Source organism: Hippocampus comes, unplaced genomic scaffold (assembly GCF_001891065.2).
Source record: "Hippocampus comes isolate QL1 unplaced genomic scaffold, H_comes_QL1_v1.1 scaffold207, whole genome shotgun sequence".
Classification (NCBI taxonomy): Eukaryota; Metazoa; Chordata; class Actinopteri; order Syngnathiformes; family Syngnathidae; genus Hippocampus; species Hippocampus comes.
In genome coordinates this window covers 874,588-890,143 of record NW_017805146.1, presented here as the reverse complement: position 1 = coordinate 890,143, position 15,556 = coordinate 874,588, and the positions used below count along the sequence as shown (strand labels likewise).

The 15,556-nt window shown below is 49.8% G+C and overlaps 1 protein-coding gene across 1 annotated transcript in view; it reads left to right on the top strand.

Annotated features, from left to right (window-relative positions):
• Positions 1 to 15,556, top strand: part of LOC109514548 (AT-rich interactive domain-containing protein 1A-like) — a 34,637-nt gene that overhangs the window by 12,720 nt on the left and 6,361 nt on the right. The window contains 10 exon segments of the mRNA XM_019867737.1: positions 1 to 150; positions 680 to 796; positions 11,699 to 11,939; positions 12,353 to 12,442; positions 12,542 to 12,712; positions 13,027 to 13,330; positions 13,757 to 13,899; positions 13,971 to 14,068; positions 14,170 to 14,379; positions 14,449 to 14,653. The exon segment at positions 1 to 150 is cut by the window's left edge and continues 22 nt beyond it. Of these exon segments, the coding sequence (XP_019723296.1) occupies positions 1 to 150; positions 680 to 796; positions 11,699 to 11,939; positions 12,353 to 12,442; positions 12,542 to 12,712; positions 13,027 to 13,330; positions 13,757 to 13,899; positions 13,971 to 14,068; positions 14,170 to 14,379; positions 14,449 to 14,653 (1,729 nt within the window).

The following is a 15,556-nucleotide window of genomic DNA, read 5'->3' as shown; positions in this document are numbered from 1 at the left end:
CCACAACAACAACAACCAGGAAGTCAACCTCCTCAATCCCAACAACCTCCAAGTCACGGCCAGCAGAGTCAGGCATCGCCGTACTCTCAGACACCGCCCCTGCCGCAGCAGCAGCAGTCACCGTATCAGAGGTTCCCACCGCCTCCCCAGGTATCAACACAGCTGCGTGAATAACGTCACTCTCATTCACACTCCAATCGGGTCGATTGCCTACAACAGATTCTTCCAAGTTTTCATCCAAGAGCCGCCTGCGATAACTGAAAATCCATCATAGAGCGAGACCATATCATTTTAGGTTTTATCGTTTAACCCCTCCCACACACTTTTAACACAATCTAACGTCATAAAACTGTGCATAAGGGGTGCAGAGAGTGGAGGGACAGATGTACTCCAGTTATTCTTAACCTTTCAACTCTTCCTTGAAAACACACAACCAGCAATGCACTGAAACACAGTATGCAACATTGCTCACGGGCATGTCCTCTCCTCCAGTGTTTCCCAGCTCTAAATTGGGACGCGGCTGTAGCAACCTATTAAAAAAAAAACAACTAAGACTGCTTAAAAAAAACTTGAGTACAGCAAGGTTGCCAATGAACCACAATATGAGGTGGAGGTTCACTGTATCGGATACCTGCAAACGTAAATATTTGAGTTTGAGTTTTCTTTTTTCATGGCCCAGGAACTGTCCCAAGATTCCTTCAGCTCCCAGTCCAGTGCGCCTCCTTCCAACCAGCCCATGCCTTCCAACAAGAGCAGTCAAGAAGACAGCATGCAAGGACGGCCGTCGAGTTTGCCGGTGAGTCCTTTGTGGGGAGTGATGTTTAGCAAAACAAAAAAGGATGGTGTGGGCTCGCCAAGGATGTCCAGGCGACAGAATGAAGACCATAACAACAGAGCAAAAGTCAAAGAGTGAAACTGACTTCAATAATCGACGCCCAACTTGTCCAGTCTTACCAGAGATAAACTTCCTTGTCAATTTTCGTTGGTCTCGATTCCCCGATGGCACGTGACCGTCTGTTACATATCCGTGCAGGTACTGCCAAAGACCTCATTGGATTGACAAGAGTCTTGATTGTTGACGGACATGAAGCGTTGGCCCTGCGCCACACATGACAAAGCGCCACGTTCTGGTTTTGTTTTGTTTTCAGCATGCGCGCTGTGTTTATAGGCCACTCTCGGCAGCAGCTCAGCTCGTTCTAAGGGCCTGGGGAAAGGCGAGTGAGTAATGAGATCATTAATGAGAGACAATGAAAGTGAGAGAGCAAACGTCAGCGAGGCGACGGATGGACATGGGGGGGGGGGCAAATGACTTCGAATGGTGCGAGCGATCCGTCGGCGTGGGAGCTGCCGGGAGCGAGGGAGGAATGATAAGGAAGGCTGTCTCTGCCAAGAAGGGATGCCCTCAGGATGTGTCCCCCCCCCCCCCCCGCCTGTTTATTTTCTTCCTCATTTATTTATTTATTTATACATCTCTGCGGGCTCTAACCATTGGCTGAACCGGCCACGCTTGGGCTATTTTTACATTTTTTTTTTCCCCCTCTCCCTTTTCCTCCCCCCCTCCCTCCGGCAGTCTTATTGGGGATTCCCTATCTGTGCTCGTTGATTGGCTGCCAGACATTAATCTGCTTGCTTTGGTGTGTGTCAGAGCACACGACTGTGTACAGATTAGACCACATTAAAAGAGCCCGACAGCCTGTGTCAAAATTCAAGTGTTGAGGGCTGGCGTGGCTTTCCTGTTTGGAACAAAACTAATGGGACAGCCCAATCGAAAGATTTTCAGCTTCATCCTGTAGTCCTTCTATTGTCCATAGTTTACTGTTTAACTGCTCATATTGATGAGTTGCCGGGCACACAGACGAACATCCATTGGCATTCATGCCGCTGGACAATTTAACCTCCCGTTGGGCGGACGTGGTAACCAGCACAGCACCGTGCTGCCACGGAGGTCGTCATAGAAGTGAAACAAGGCTTCGGATTACTCATCTGTTACGTTGGTGCTGTTTTGGGATGTTTTGATTGGATTATTTGATTCCGTTCTTTCTCCGTAGTCTGAACTGAGTTTTATTCATCGATGTTTTGACTTAGCGCCCTGTCCCGCAGCGGACGTCATGTGGGTGCTCTTTAGACAGCAAACTAACACAGAAGCCAAGTGGTGCTCTCAGTTTTGCCTCAAGTTGTTTCACAACATGATTAATCGGCGATCACTTCAACCCAATCGACTACAATCTTAATGATGGATCCATTATGTACGTCCGTAATCTGTCCTATAATTACATCTGGATGGGGAAAAAAAAAAATCGAATCTCTACAGCCCACCCCGCACACCCCCCGTGTCATTTCGCCTTGCAGAATTTGAGTACCAGATTCCACCTCAGCCCAAGTCGTCGTGAGCCAGGTGCCCGGCTGTTCAGGTGCGTTTAAATGTATGCACACCTGCAAAGTACACGGGAGCGAGGCAGAAGTTGGGAGGTTGTGTACGTGCGTGTGTAGTAGGGCAAAAAAGAAAAGCAGTACAGGCAGCAGCAGACAACCAACTAGCTGAGCAAGTTGAACTGGTTTCTGGTTTGTTTTCGGCCCCTGGCTCTGAGACGCACGCGGTTGACTGTTGAGTATTAACCGCCTAATTGCAGTCATATCCAACGGACCTTTTTTTTGGGGGGGGGGGGTAAATGAAGTTTACTTGACCTCGTCTTCCACTGCAGATTGAAGCAAGTGTCTTATTTTTCTTCCTATGACAGATGAGATCCAGTGGGCTTGAATGACATGTAGGCGCAGTGACGTAGCTCCTGTTTTCCAAGACCTTAAAAGTCTTGCACCTACATCTGTGATTCCCCCTGGAAATGACACTTGCTCTCCATGTCGACCTAGGAGGGCGGGACCCCCGTGGCCCCCGCCTCCACACACCACCACCTTCTGTCTTCGCTTTTAATCTCGCCGTTGTCCCCTCGCGGGTCTTTTGTACACCCTTTCTCCACTGTTGGCTTCATCCCGCCAAAGCCCGCCCACTGATTGTGCGACTCGTCTTTTGGATGTGTCTGAATGTGCTCGAGACTTTGAGAGGAAGGTCACATGTTGGTCACACACTTTGAGTTTGTTTTACTTGGCCTCCCATCCTCTACCCCCGCCGCCCCCCTCTATTGGTTTCTCTCACTAAAATAAGAGCCTGTAGCTGCGGCGGTGCCGGGCCAAGAATAAGGCTGAGGAGAGAGAGATTGTCGGCAGCGTTTTCAAAACTTCAAAGCCGCAAATACAGGAAAAGTCTTTAGAAATGATTATGCTTCAGTTTTCCTCCAAAACGTATCAACGGCGTACGTGTGAGTGTGTCAATTCACAACTTTGAGGGTGAAACACGGCACTGTCGCGTTGCCGTCCTATTAAGGCTATGCCGTACAATGACGGTCCATGTATTCAGGATTGGGTAAGCGCCAAAAAGTGTCGCTGCGTTGCTTTCTCGCCACTCGTCCACGCCCACCAGTACAGTGCAGCTCAGCCTGTGGCTCACGGCTAGCGATGTGCTTTGGGCAGGATTTCAAACGCATTTGAAAGGAAGATACATTTTTGGTCTTGTATATTTTCATGGGGAAAAAAAAATGTGCATTCAACGTTGTCGTTTGTTTATTTGGGGATCGTTATTTTATTGGAGAACTTACTCCCTGCAGTTTTTTCCAATGTCATTGGATATATCACCTTTATTGAACCAGATAAAACCCATGAAGATCGGCCTCTCTTTCACCTGCCCCAAAACACTGAAAAGGGAAAACATGCAAAAAGTTTCAACATAAATGTTGGCGTCTGTTCCCATTTACACAAAATATGAGCAGAATGGGAACCAAACCGTGACCACTATTTATCCAATTCGTCATTGACATACATACTGGCGAATGCTATTCAAGACCGTTTGATCTTGGTGCACAAACTTTTTTTTCCTCTCTCTCTCTCTAGCCAATTACTGGCCTGGTATGCAAATGCATTTTTTTTTCTCCATCTGAACCAATCGTAGCTGTAGCCTGACCCCCTTGTTTCCTTGAAAATTGCATTATGTGGACTTGTTGGTTTTACCTGCCCTCTCCTTGTCTTTGACTCTGCCTACCCAAAACCCACTGAGCACAGATTGCACTCATATCCAGTGTATAGCCAAAGCTCTGGGACCACCCACATGAAAAAGCAAACCCCCCAGTCCCTCTGACCAAATGATCTTTAAAAAGGCACGACTGCTGATTGTGGATCCGGCCCTGATCACAGCCCGTTCTCCCTTCCTTCAAAGCCTCGCATTGCCTGCTCAGCCCAGCCCAGCTCGGCGCTCCTGCGGCAGCTAAGCTTGTTTTTGCGACATAGCTCTGGAGCAATCATCCTGACAAGGCCGGCCCACTACCCCCCCGCGCCCTCCCTCTCTCTTTCACTCTCTCTCAGCCCAACCCCCTCCCTGCCTTCTTTTTATTTCTTCTAATATTGCATGTTGGTATTTTTGCTTCCTTTGGTTCTGTTCTTTTCAGCTTTGTGTTCATGCCTCCCGGGCGCCTCTCCGTCACTCCCTCCCCGACCCATCCTGCCTTCTCAACCCCCCCCACCCCCCCATATATGTGATTTTAAATTCATGTACTCGAGAAAATTCAATGTGCTGACAAAGTGTGTTGTTTTTGCTTTTTTTGCCGCTCGGGTGAACTGGTTTGTTGACGGCGAGTGAGTGAGCGCTCTCTTTGCGCTCTAGTGTGAGCCTGCGCACGGATCCCCCCCCCCCTCCCTCCCCACTGCCTCACTTCTTTGCTGCTCACTCTCACACACTCTCTCGCGCCCCTCCCCTCTGCCTCCATTTGTGCTAGGCTGAGCTAGTTTTGCAGCACAAAGACTGTGGCTGACTGCAGCACTGCCTGTCTGTCCCCTCGGCGTTCTACCAGTCCCCCCCCCCCCACCCCCACCCCATCCCGGAACTCGCTTGGATGGATGAGAGGGTCCCCACAATGAAATTACCCCTCACTCTGCCAAATAAACCCTTGCTATATAATCCCCCACACACACCCCCACCATCCCCCTGCTAGATATTAGGTGATTTTTGCAGCGCCCTCTAGATACCCGGAATGTGTGACAGCACCGAGGGGTGGGAGCGCGGGGGGGGGGCTCTCTGTAAAGCAGGCAGACTGGCTTTAGCCCCTCCCCCCAACCACCTCCCCTCCCCATCCACATCTCCCTGAGGCCCCACCATCCCGCAGCTCTGTGAAGACCAGAAGCCTTCAACGAAGGCTGGGCAGCTGCCTACCTCGCTGGGGCATCTGTGCTCTGCTCTGCGAGTCCTCATTACCATTGTGATGACCACAAAAGGCCCCCCAACTCACACACATACACACCCTCCCACCGTTTTCCATCGGGCGACACACAGAATGTTGCAGTGTTTGTCCCACCTTTATTGTCCTGACCCCCCCTCCCCAATAGAACTCCAATTAGGCTAATGTGAAGCATTTAAAGCGTAACTCCTACCTTCTGATCCCAATTCTCTCCTGGGTAAAAAAAAAAAAAAAAAGTCCCCTTCTAAATGTTCTCCTCCAAACTTTTGCCAATATATGCTTCATGATTCCACCCATGTGGCTCTCGGTGATGAACGAGTGTAATGGTGACATATGGGCAGATACTCATATGTGGCCGTAACCTGCGTGCGTGTGTGTTCATTGTTTTATCCCCCTTGTTCTTTTCTTTTTCCACCCCTAAGCCTTGAGAGTCACCTATTGAACGCCCCACATAGGTTACGACTTGTGCCGAGTGTCCCATCTTCCTGTGTTGGATGTGAACAACTATCATGGCTGCTTCTTGCTGCATGAGGCAAGGGCCTTCCTTGCCTTGCTTTCTCTTCCTTTCACTGCCACTTCTTTCCCTCTCAGTGGAATGGGAGTGCCCCCTTATGGTTGAGCTCAGCCCTGCAAAACCTCGTGCCCGGACTGAATCGGGCCTCTACCGAAGCTTCGGCAACCCGGCAAGATCTGGGTTACCATCCGGCGTTTCGAGGCGCCGTTGTTTACATGCCGGAGATGATTCGTCATCTCCTCTGAGCGACAGACACTTTCACTGTGATCTTATTGATACTGAGTCACGAGCAGCCTCGGAGGCTGGAATATCAAAGCAAATGGCTGTCTGAAGTGCTAATTGCAGTGTCAGGGTGTGTGACAAACAAACAGATGTGTGAAGATTTCGAGGTTGACTGGTTTTCTCCACCCTGGTTGCAAAGGCTCGGCCGAGTGTGTGATTAAATAAGTGGCGCCTTTTGAGGTGTCTCCCGTTCCAAGAACGGACCTCCTCCAGGCTGCTGCTTCTTCTTCGTCGTCATCTCCTTTTGTAGTAGTTTGACTGTGCAGTGACCCTGGCAAGCACGCAGGGAGGCCCGGGAGTGAGTGACAAGACAGAGATGGCAGCAGCCAGCCAGCCAGCGGGGCGGGGGTGGGGGAGGCGAGGGGCCGACTCGGCCCGAATGTGTCAAGCACGTGGATCTCGGTAACCATGGCAGCCGTGGCGATGCAAGCCATACCCCTCTCTCTCTTGAGCACATGAAGAGTTTTTTTTTTTTTTTTTAATTGGTTTCCCCTCCAGTAGTAGATTGTTTGACTGACAGGTGAACTCTGACCAGGTCACACCGAGCTCCTTAGCACCAGATCTAGTTCCACGACTGGTCTGTGTCACACATTCCAGATATGTGTCATTATCTCAAGGCCGCTTACTCTCTACTCCCACTCGCAGGCACTTCAAAAAAAAAAAAAGAACGAAAGAGAGAAAAAAGGAGAGCGAGTGGCTGGCTTGGCAGACTAATGGCTGTGGTCGGGCTTGACTGACTCAGTGAAGTAATCTGCAAATGGAATACATTAAGACAGGCGGAGGAGAGCGCATGACTCAGGAGATGTGGAGAACACGGGAATTGGCCTGCGTCCATACGATAATTGCATTTCCCACCCACCCCCCCAAAAATTTGTCCTTAAAATTCATTCCCCCTCTCGTTTATATTCTAAATCCAAATGAAATAAAAATCACATCCCCTCCCTGGCTTCAAGCATCACGATAGTTTGTCGTCTTCCCGTTGTGAGGTTCCATGTTAGGTAGAGCTGGGGAAGCACAAAATGGCTGCCATCAAGGGAAGATTGAAGCTCTGCGGGGAAATGAGTTGTGGATTTCTCCTTTCTGCGCCGTCCTTTCTGTGCTTTTTAAAATGTCATAAGAATAGCATTTAGTTGTCTGCGCTTTAAAAAAAATTTAACATGTCACAATATCATTCACAGAGCATTGGAACTTGCGCTTACACGGCAACCTCACCATCACTCGACACCTCCACCTCCTCGGCGCTCTGATCTTTGCTACTCGCCGTCCTTTCCCTTCTCATTAAGACTGTTGAATATTACAAGGCACGGCAGCATTACAATCACCGTAAATAACCCCCTCCTCCCTTCCCCATCGCTCCCTCCTCTGCTCCTCGCTGTCCGGGCCTGTGCAGTCAGCAGAGTGTGCTGTGTGCGCGTGCGAGCACTATTGAGCCGGGAAAAATCGATGGCTGCAGAGTGGGAGTGTGGAAAGGAGCGTTTGTGTTTTCCAGTGTGGTTGGCTGTGTACTACACCTGCACTGATTGGGACTCTGGGGCCAGAGCTGGCGCTTACCGGCGTTTACTTAATTTTAAAGGGGCAAGAAGACCTGTTTTAAGTAGTGGTACCTTGATTTGCTGTGGCACTAGATGTTGATGTGTAATGAAATAGACATGACTGTTCCATCTCGTTTTTGATTAGTTGAACTTATTGTCAAAAGGCGGTGGGTAGCTCTCGTTCCCATTCGATCTGCCGTTGGCCTCCAAAAACATCAGGGAAGCGGTGATCGGTTAGTTTTCCTCACTGGAATTGTCCATGAATGGAACAGACATGATCCGCGGAGCCGGAAAAAGAGGGAAATAATTAGCTTTTCCTTTGTGTAACGGACATATCATGGAAAAGACACGACTGGTGGCGCTCATTTGTTGCTGACTCGTCCCTTTGTGAAATTGTCAGACATGACTCGTACGACTTGTCTGAAACAAGTAGATCTCGTTTGTTGTGCCACCAAAAGTCTCCTCCATTGTTTTTCCTGTGTCAGGCTCGTTCATTGCTTTTTAGGGAGAAAGGAAAACATAAATCGGTTGCCTTTTCTTGGTGGAATTTTAGTCGGAGGTCAGATGCTCTTCCCTCGTGAAATGAGCGTATTGACAGAGCCAAGATGTTGCTTCTTCCCTATGGCAATGGCAGCTTGTTTGTTGGCATCCAAAATGGATTCCCTCGTTTTCGTTTTGTGAAAATGACAATGAGAACAGAACGGACATGACAAATCAAGCCTGTTTGTTGACTCCCGCCTCAAATCCAGTTCCAACTTTCTGCCCGAAGTGTCTCTGGCTGTCAGCCATTTGCAGCGATACTGACAGGCCCCCTTTGCCCCCCCCCTGAGGGGTAGCAACACGAATTGACCCTCGACCCTTTTCGTCTTGGGGGGCATTTCCCACCCACCCCCCCAAAAATTTGTCCTTAAAATTCATTCCCCCTCTCGTTTATATTCTAAATCCAAATGAAATAAAAATCACATCCCCTCCCTGGCTTCAAGCATCACGATAGTTTGTCGTCTTCCCGTTGTGAGGTTCCATGTTAGGTAGAGCTGGGGAAGCACAAAATGGCTGCCATCAAGGGAAGATTGAAGCTCTGCGGGGAAATGAGTTGTGGATTTCTCCTTTCTGCGCCGTCCTTTCTGTGCTTTTTAAAATGTCATAAGAATAGCATTTAGTTGTCTGCGCTTTAAAAAAAATTTAACATGTCACAATATCATTCACAGAGCATTGGAACTTGCGCTTACACGGCAACCTCACCATCACTCGACACCTCCACCTCCTCGGCGCTCTGATCTTTGCTACTCGCCGTCCTTTCCCTTCTCATTAAGACTGTTGAATATTACAAGGCACGGCAGCATTACAATCACCGTAAATAACCCCCTCCTCCCTTCCCCATCGCTCCCTCCTCTGCTCCTCGCTGTCCGGGCCTGTGCAGTCAGCAGAGTGTGCTGTGTGCGCGTGCGAGCACTATTGAGCCGGGAAAAATCGATGGCTGCAGAGTGGGAGTGTGGAAAGGAGCGTTTGTGTTTTCCAGTGTGGTTGGCTGTGTACTACGCCTGCACTGATTGGGACTCTGGGGCCAGAGCTGGCGCTTACCGGCGTTTACTTAATTTTAAAGGGGCAAGAAGACCTGTTTTAAGTAGTGGTACCTTGATTTGCTGTGGCACTAGATGTTGATGTGTAATGAAATAGACATGACTGTTCCATCTCGTTTTTGATTAGTTGAACTTATTGTCAAAAGGCGGTGGGTAGCTCTCGTTCCCATTCGATCTGCCGTTGGCCTCCAAAAACATCAGGGAAGCGGTGATCGGTTAGTTTTCCTCACTGGAATTGTCCATGAATGGAACAGACATGATCCGCGGAGCCGGAAAAAGAGGGAAATAATTAGCTTTTCCTTTGTGTAACGGACATATCATGGAAAAGACACGACTGGTGGCGCTCATTTGTTGCTGACTCGTCCCTTTGTGAAATTGTCAGACATGACTCGTACGACTTGTCTGAAACAAGTAGATCTCGTTTGTTGTGCCACCAAAAGTCTCCTCCATTGTTTTTCCTGTGTCAGGCTCGTTCATTGCTTTTTAGGGAGAAAGGAAAACATAAATCGGTTGCCTTTTCTTGGTGGAATTTTAGTCGGAGGTCAGATGCTCTTCCCTCGTGAAATGAGCGTATTGACAGAGCCAAGATGTTGCTTCTTCCCTATGGCAATGGCAGCTTGTTTGTTGGCATCCAAAATGGATTCCCTCGTTTTCGTTTTGTGAAAATGACAATGAGAACAGAACGGACATGACAAATCAAGCCTGTTTGTTGACTCCCGCCTCAAATCCAGTTCCAACTTTCTGCCCGAAGTGTCTCTGGCTGTCAGCCATTTGCAGCGATACTGACAGGCCCCCTTTGCCCCCCCCTGAGGGGTAGCAACACGAATTGACCCTCGACCCTTTTCGTCTTGGGGGTCTGGGGCTGGCCGAGCGATGGAAATGCATGTCCGAACAATGGAAGGACTCTTTTGAGGGTAACGGCTACCAAGGTGGTCATTGTGCTGGGCGGCAGACACATGACCGGTCTTGTGATGTCTCGGTGGAACTTGGGGCGGGAGGTCGAATGTCAGCCAGCAAGAATGGTATCTGAGCCATAGTCGACACAAATGTTTGCAATAAATCGTGTCGTCAAATCGTGACTTCAAAACTGGTCTATCCAACATTTTTACAACTGCAGTATTCGAATGATTATCCCATGAAGTAATCAGACTGAACGGATTTTGGGGGATTGTTTGTTTTCATTGTTATTATACCACCAAAACATGCATGTGAGGTTGCAGGCATTATTTTTTGCTTACTCTGCATTGGCAGCGTCATGTTCTACTACCGATGAGTTTTTATGCACAAATTCCAAACGTGGGGCCTGCCATGGTCTGGTGAGTGACGTGGGTGTCGGCTGGTGCGGCCACTTCTTTCTGCGCTGAGTGGTGAGTGCGACTGCTGTGGCGTTAGTCGGTGTGGGAAACCGATACCTGCAAAGCCTCCAAGGCAATGATTTTGCTTTGGCCTGTTTGTCGTGGAATTATGCACCTGATTTGATTAATCGTTGCAGCCCGTGTTTATGTTGAATTGGCATTTAGGATTATCAGTGGTTCGAGAGAGTTTTAGAAACCCTTGTTAATGGACAGTGTTGGAAAAATCTGTGAGCTATTCCATTTGAGCGTGGAATAATCCAACATAATAGCCCTGCCTGCTGTGCGTCATATGCTTCACCCGGGCAGGTCAGAGAGGCCTTGGCTTATTCAGGCAGTCTGGGAAGAGGGGGCTGGGGGGCAGGGAGGGAGGGGTTTGGACGGCTGTATTGTGAATCAGCACTCTCCTCCTGTCGCTCCCTCTGTGGTTCCTCCATCAGGTCACATCCCCAAAATAGCAACGGGCACCGTTTCAAATGCAAAAACCGCCGGCTTCAGGGGCCGCAGCCAGCCAGCCTTGCGAGTGTGTGAGATTTCTATGGGAATTGTTGGCCACCTTCCAGCCAATGCTTTTCCCTCCACCCCCTCACCCTCTCCTGCCTCCATCCCTCCTCCCTCTCTGCTTCCTCCGATGTGACTGGCAGATGAGTTTGCATTTCTGAGGAAGCACATGGGCTCCATGTGAGCAGCCGGCAAGTAAACATGCACCTTCACGCCAGCGTGATTGTGGCTGACCTTTGTGCTTATGGCTGGCAAGACTCTAAACAACCGCACATGGGCGCAACTGCCCCTTTTGAACAATTTGCAGTCAACCGTCGCAAATATCTTAGCCCTAAGTAGGGACAAAAAGACACAGGTAATTGACCTTCACCATACTCCAAACTCTCACCCTTGAATGTTTTTAGAGATGATTTTCGGAAGAGTTTTCAGAAAGCACACCAAAACTGCATTTATGGGAGTTTTTCAGCAAATAGATTGGGAAAGGTCCCACGGGAGGGGAAGTGAACTGCAACAATGCACTTCTGTTAGATTCTCATTTTGAGCCACACTTACTGTATGTTTGACTGCGTGCTTGACACAAGTTTCGTCCCGATGGAGAAAAGGAAGCATTGATTTGACGAAGGTGTTCAAATGCCAACTGTTTGTTCTTTTCTTCCAGGATCTGTCAGGCTCCATCGACGACCTTCCCACCGGCACGGAGGGTGCCCTGAGCCCAGGCGTCAGCACCTCAGGGGTGTCCAGCAGCCAGGGAGAGCAGAGCAACCCCGCCCAGTCCCCTTTCTCGCCGCACACGTCGCCCCACCTGCCAGGAATCCGCGGGCCCTCGCCGTCGCCCGTGGGCTCCCCTGCCAGCGTCACGCCCTCTCGCACCGGCCCGCTGTCCCCCGCCGCTGTGCCAGGTCAATAAACACATCCAAATATTTGGAGCGGAGGACGACAAATGGACGCAATTTTTGATCTGCCTGAGTAAGCGGGCGTGAAGAAAAACAACCGCTCTGACTAATTCCAAATGCATTTTCGCTGAGGAGTTGACACAGCGTCAGATGCTGCATGAAAGCAGGAGATATTTCCAAATCCAAAGTGAATGCTGGCACACTCCAAAACGCCAGCGCTCTCATTTGTAATTCATGAAGCCACTTGCCAGATGGGAACACAAAGTCTCCCATCGACTATCACAATGCTTGTCAACCATCCACACAGCAGCCAGTGTGTCGGCGGCGGGGTTACCTCTGATGTCTTTTTATTTAGAAACTGCTGTCTGTCATCGCTCGAGCGCTGGTTTGATGTTGGTCCAATTTGCGTGTGCTTCCAGGTAATCAGATGCCTCCCCGGCCGCCCAGTGTCCAGTCAGACAGCATCATGCACTCTTCGATGAACCAGTCGACCATGGGCCAAGACAGAGGTGAGTGCGGTGGGAATTCGTTGGAAGTTCGGGGGTCGTGATCATCGATAACGACCACTCGTGACGGGAGTTTCCATAATATATTCTCTCTCCCTCCAGTGTACATGCGTAACCCACAGATGCCCCCTTACGGGTCCCCGGGACAACCTGGCTCTGCCTTATCTCCACGCCAGTCTTCGGGGGGTCAGATGCATAGCGGAATGGGACCCTACCCCCAAAACAACTCCATGGGAAATTATGGCCCTCAGGGGGGCCAGTACGGCCCTCAAGGTGAAGGCACATTAAAAGCAACACTGAGATGCTAGCGTATTGTCGACTGGAATCCCCCTTAAGGGCACAACTGGCAGATTGTGTCGAGAACCCACAATGCGTGTGGGGTTCTCACTGTTGGTTAACCAATTATTGCTTTTTATTTGGTATTGTTTCATGATTTAAAAACAAAAAAAAAACATGAGTCGGTTCTTAAAAAAGCCATTGATGTACTTGATCACTGATTAGTTTGACACCTCTACACGTGGGAATAGATGAATAAATCACATTTGGCCTCCTGGCCTGCCTAAAATGTTTGACCCTTATACCTCCAGGTTATCCTCGCCCGCCCGGCTACTCAGGGATGCCCAATTCTACCTACCCGAGCGGCCCCGGCATGGGGGGTGCCATGAACCCCATGCCCGGGCAGGGCAGCGGGGCGCCCTATGGAAACATGGCTCCCGGCGGCAGAGTCGGCTCCGGCCAGATGGGCGCCAGGCCCTATGGTCCAGGCATGGGCTCCAACATGGGCAACATGCCTCCTCAGGTGGTATCGGGGATGTGCCCGCCTCCGGGGATGAACAGGAAAGAGGGCGGGCCCTCCATGCACCACGGCCCGACCAATTCCATACACAACAGGTGGGTGCCACACGACAAGGCAAAATGTGACTCATGGCCTTTGAAGTGCAAATCCTTCAGCAGACTAAGACTGTGAAAAATGATCAGCTTTTCCCACGTGCTGTGTTTAGTTCGAGTACATGGCAGCAGACCAAGTACTTAACTGAGAGAGAGGGAGAGAGTTGGAGGGAGGTAGAGAGAGGGAGAGAGCGGATGAGTGAAACACGTCCTTCCCGAGCGAGGATGCCAGATCAGCCTCCAGACATTCAGTCATCGTGATTTTGGCGAATGCTGGAGTCACTCGATATAAAAACGGTGCTTTATTTATCCCCCCCAACCCCACAATGGTAGAACTAAAGCAGAATTGTTGCAAAATATAAACATGACTCTGGAAGAAAAAGATGATGTGTTCCAGTCATCTTTAAGCTCAAAGATTCTCTTAAACAGGCCACCGGGCTACGTCATGAGCCAAGGCATGATGGGCTCAGCTTCTCCATATGGCCCGGCCATGAACAGCATGCACGGGATGATGAACCAGGGAGGTCCGGGTCCTTATCCGATGGGTACAAACATGGGCAACAACACCCCTGGTGAGTACACGAGGCATAGATCAAACTTCATTGCAGCAGGGGGCACGTACTGTATTTGTTTGCCATTTTAGGAATGGCGCCTGGTTCAGAGTTTGGCATGGACAAAATCAACCAGGCCCAGAAGATGAACAACAAAGTGGACGGGACTCCTAAGACTGAATCCAAAAAGGTGGGCGTTTGCATCGTTTTGCAGGGACACCTTGTAGGGCTTTTTAATTATTATTATTATTTTTTTTTTAATCTAACCCGATCTTCTTTGCCTCATCCTAGAAGTCCAGCTCCTCAACCATCACCAACGAGAAGATCACCCGCCTGTACGAGTTGGGTCCGGAGCCCGAGAGGAAGATGTGGGTCGATCGCTACCTGGCCTTTGCCGAGGAGAAAGCCATGGGCATGAACAACCTCCCCGCCGTGGGGCGCAAGCCTCTCGATTTGTTCCGACTCTATGTCTCCGTCAAGGAGATCGGAGGCCTCACCCAGGTATGCCAGATTATAGTTGGCCGTTTGTGGCGTCCTTGAATCGCAACTTTCTCACGGTCACTCGCTCAGGTGAACAAGAACAAGAAATGGCGGGAGCTCGCCACCAACCTCAACGTGGGCACGTCGAGCAGCGCGGCCAGTTCCCTCAAGAAGCAGTACATCCAGTGTTTGTACGCCTTCGAGTGCAAGATCGAGCGTGGCGAGGAGCCGCCCCCGGACTTTTTCAATACGGACACCAAAAAGAACCAGCCTAAGATCCAGCCACCCAGCCCTGGTGTGTAACTAAGCCGGCGGTCGATCTGCCGAATGACCGTTTCTTCCAAAATTTGCGCAGAAAAATCAAAAGGATGCCACTGGAATCAGTTGGCTCTTCTGCACGTTTCATTTAGTGAACATACTCAACCCAATCTCGTGTTGGTAAAAGCATTACAAAGCAATTAAAGCTTAGCGATGACCAAAAGTCACAGTCAAGGATGAGTTAGGATTTTTGCCAGCAGCCCTGTATCACCATTTAAAGAGATCTGCCCTTATACGCAGCAGCAGCAGAAGAATCATCATCATATCTCCACATTGAGACCCAAAACAAGAGCAATGTGTACAAAGCTGACCTTGACACAGAGTAGAAAATAGAGCCAGGAGTCATGATTTTTATTTTTTAATTTTTCTCGCCTTGTCTTCTCCTGCCTTGCTACCAAATGTCAAATGTAAGTAGCACAATGGAGGCAAATGACACCGGCTGTGTCAATTGATAGTTTTGTTCGATGGTGCGGGCTGCAAACGGCTGCTTTTTGCACCAATGGAGCAGCAACGCTCCATATGGCGCAATGTGGTCCTACACTGAAGGCATACAACTCTCCATTTGGACCGGCCTGTATACTTCCTTTCAAAACCCAGAAACGATTGTTTAAGAATCGGCAGTGTAGCGAATGGGCGTTTACTGTACTTCGGGGATCTTGTCAGCTGGCACTGGTTCGGTTGAAGGAAGGGAGGGTGGGGGCAGGGGTTTCCACATTCGCCGCCTGATTGGTGCCTGGCCCAAGGCTACAAAGGAAACACTCCCCGGAGATTAGTACTGAGCCAGAAATGATGAATGGAGAGGGGTGAGGAGGGGGAGATGGGGGGGAGACGCTGGAGTGTGTAAAAGTCACACTTTTACCCCCGTAGAAGGGAAATCCCT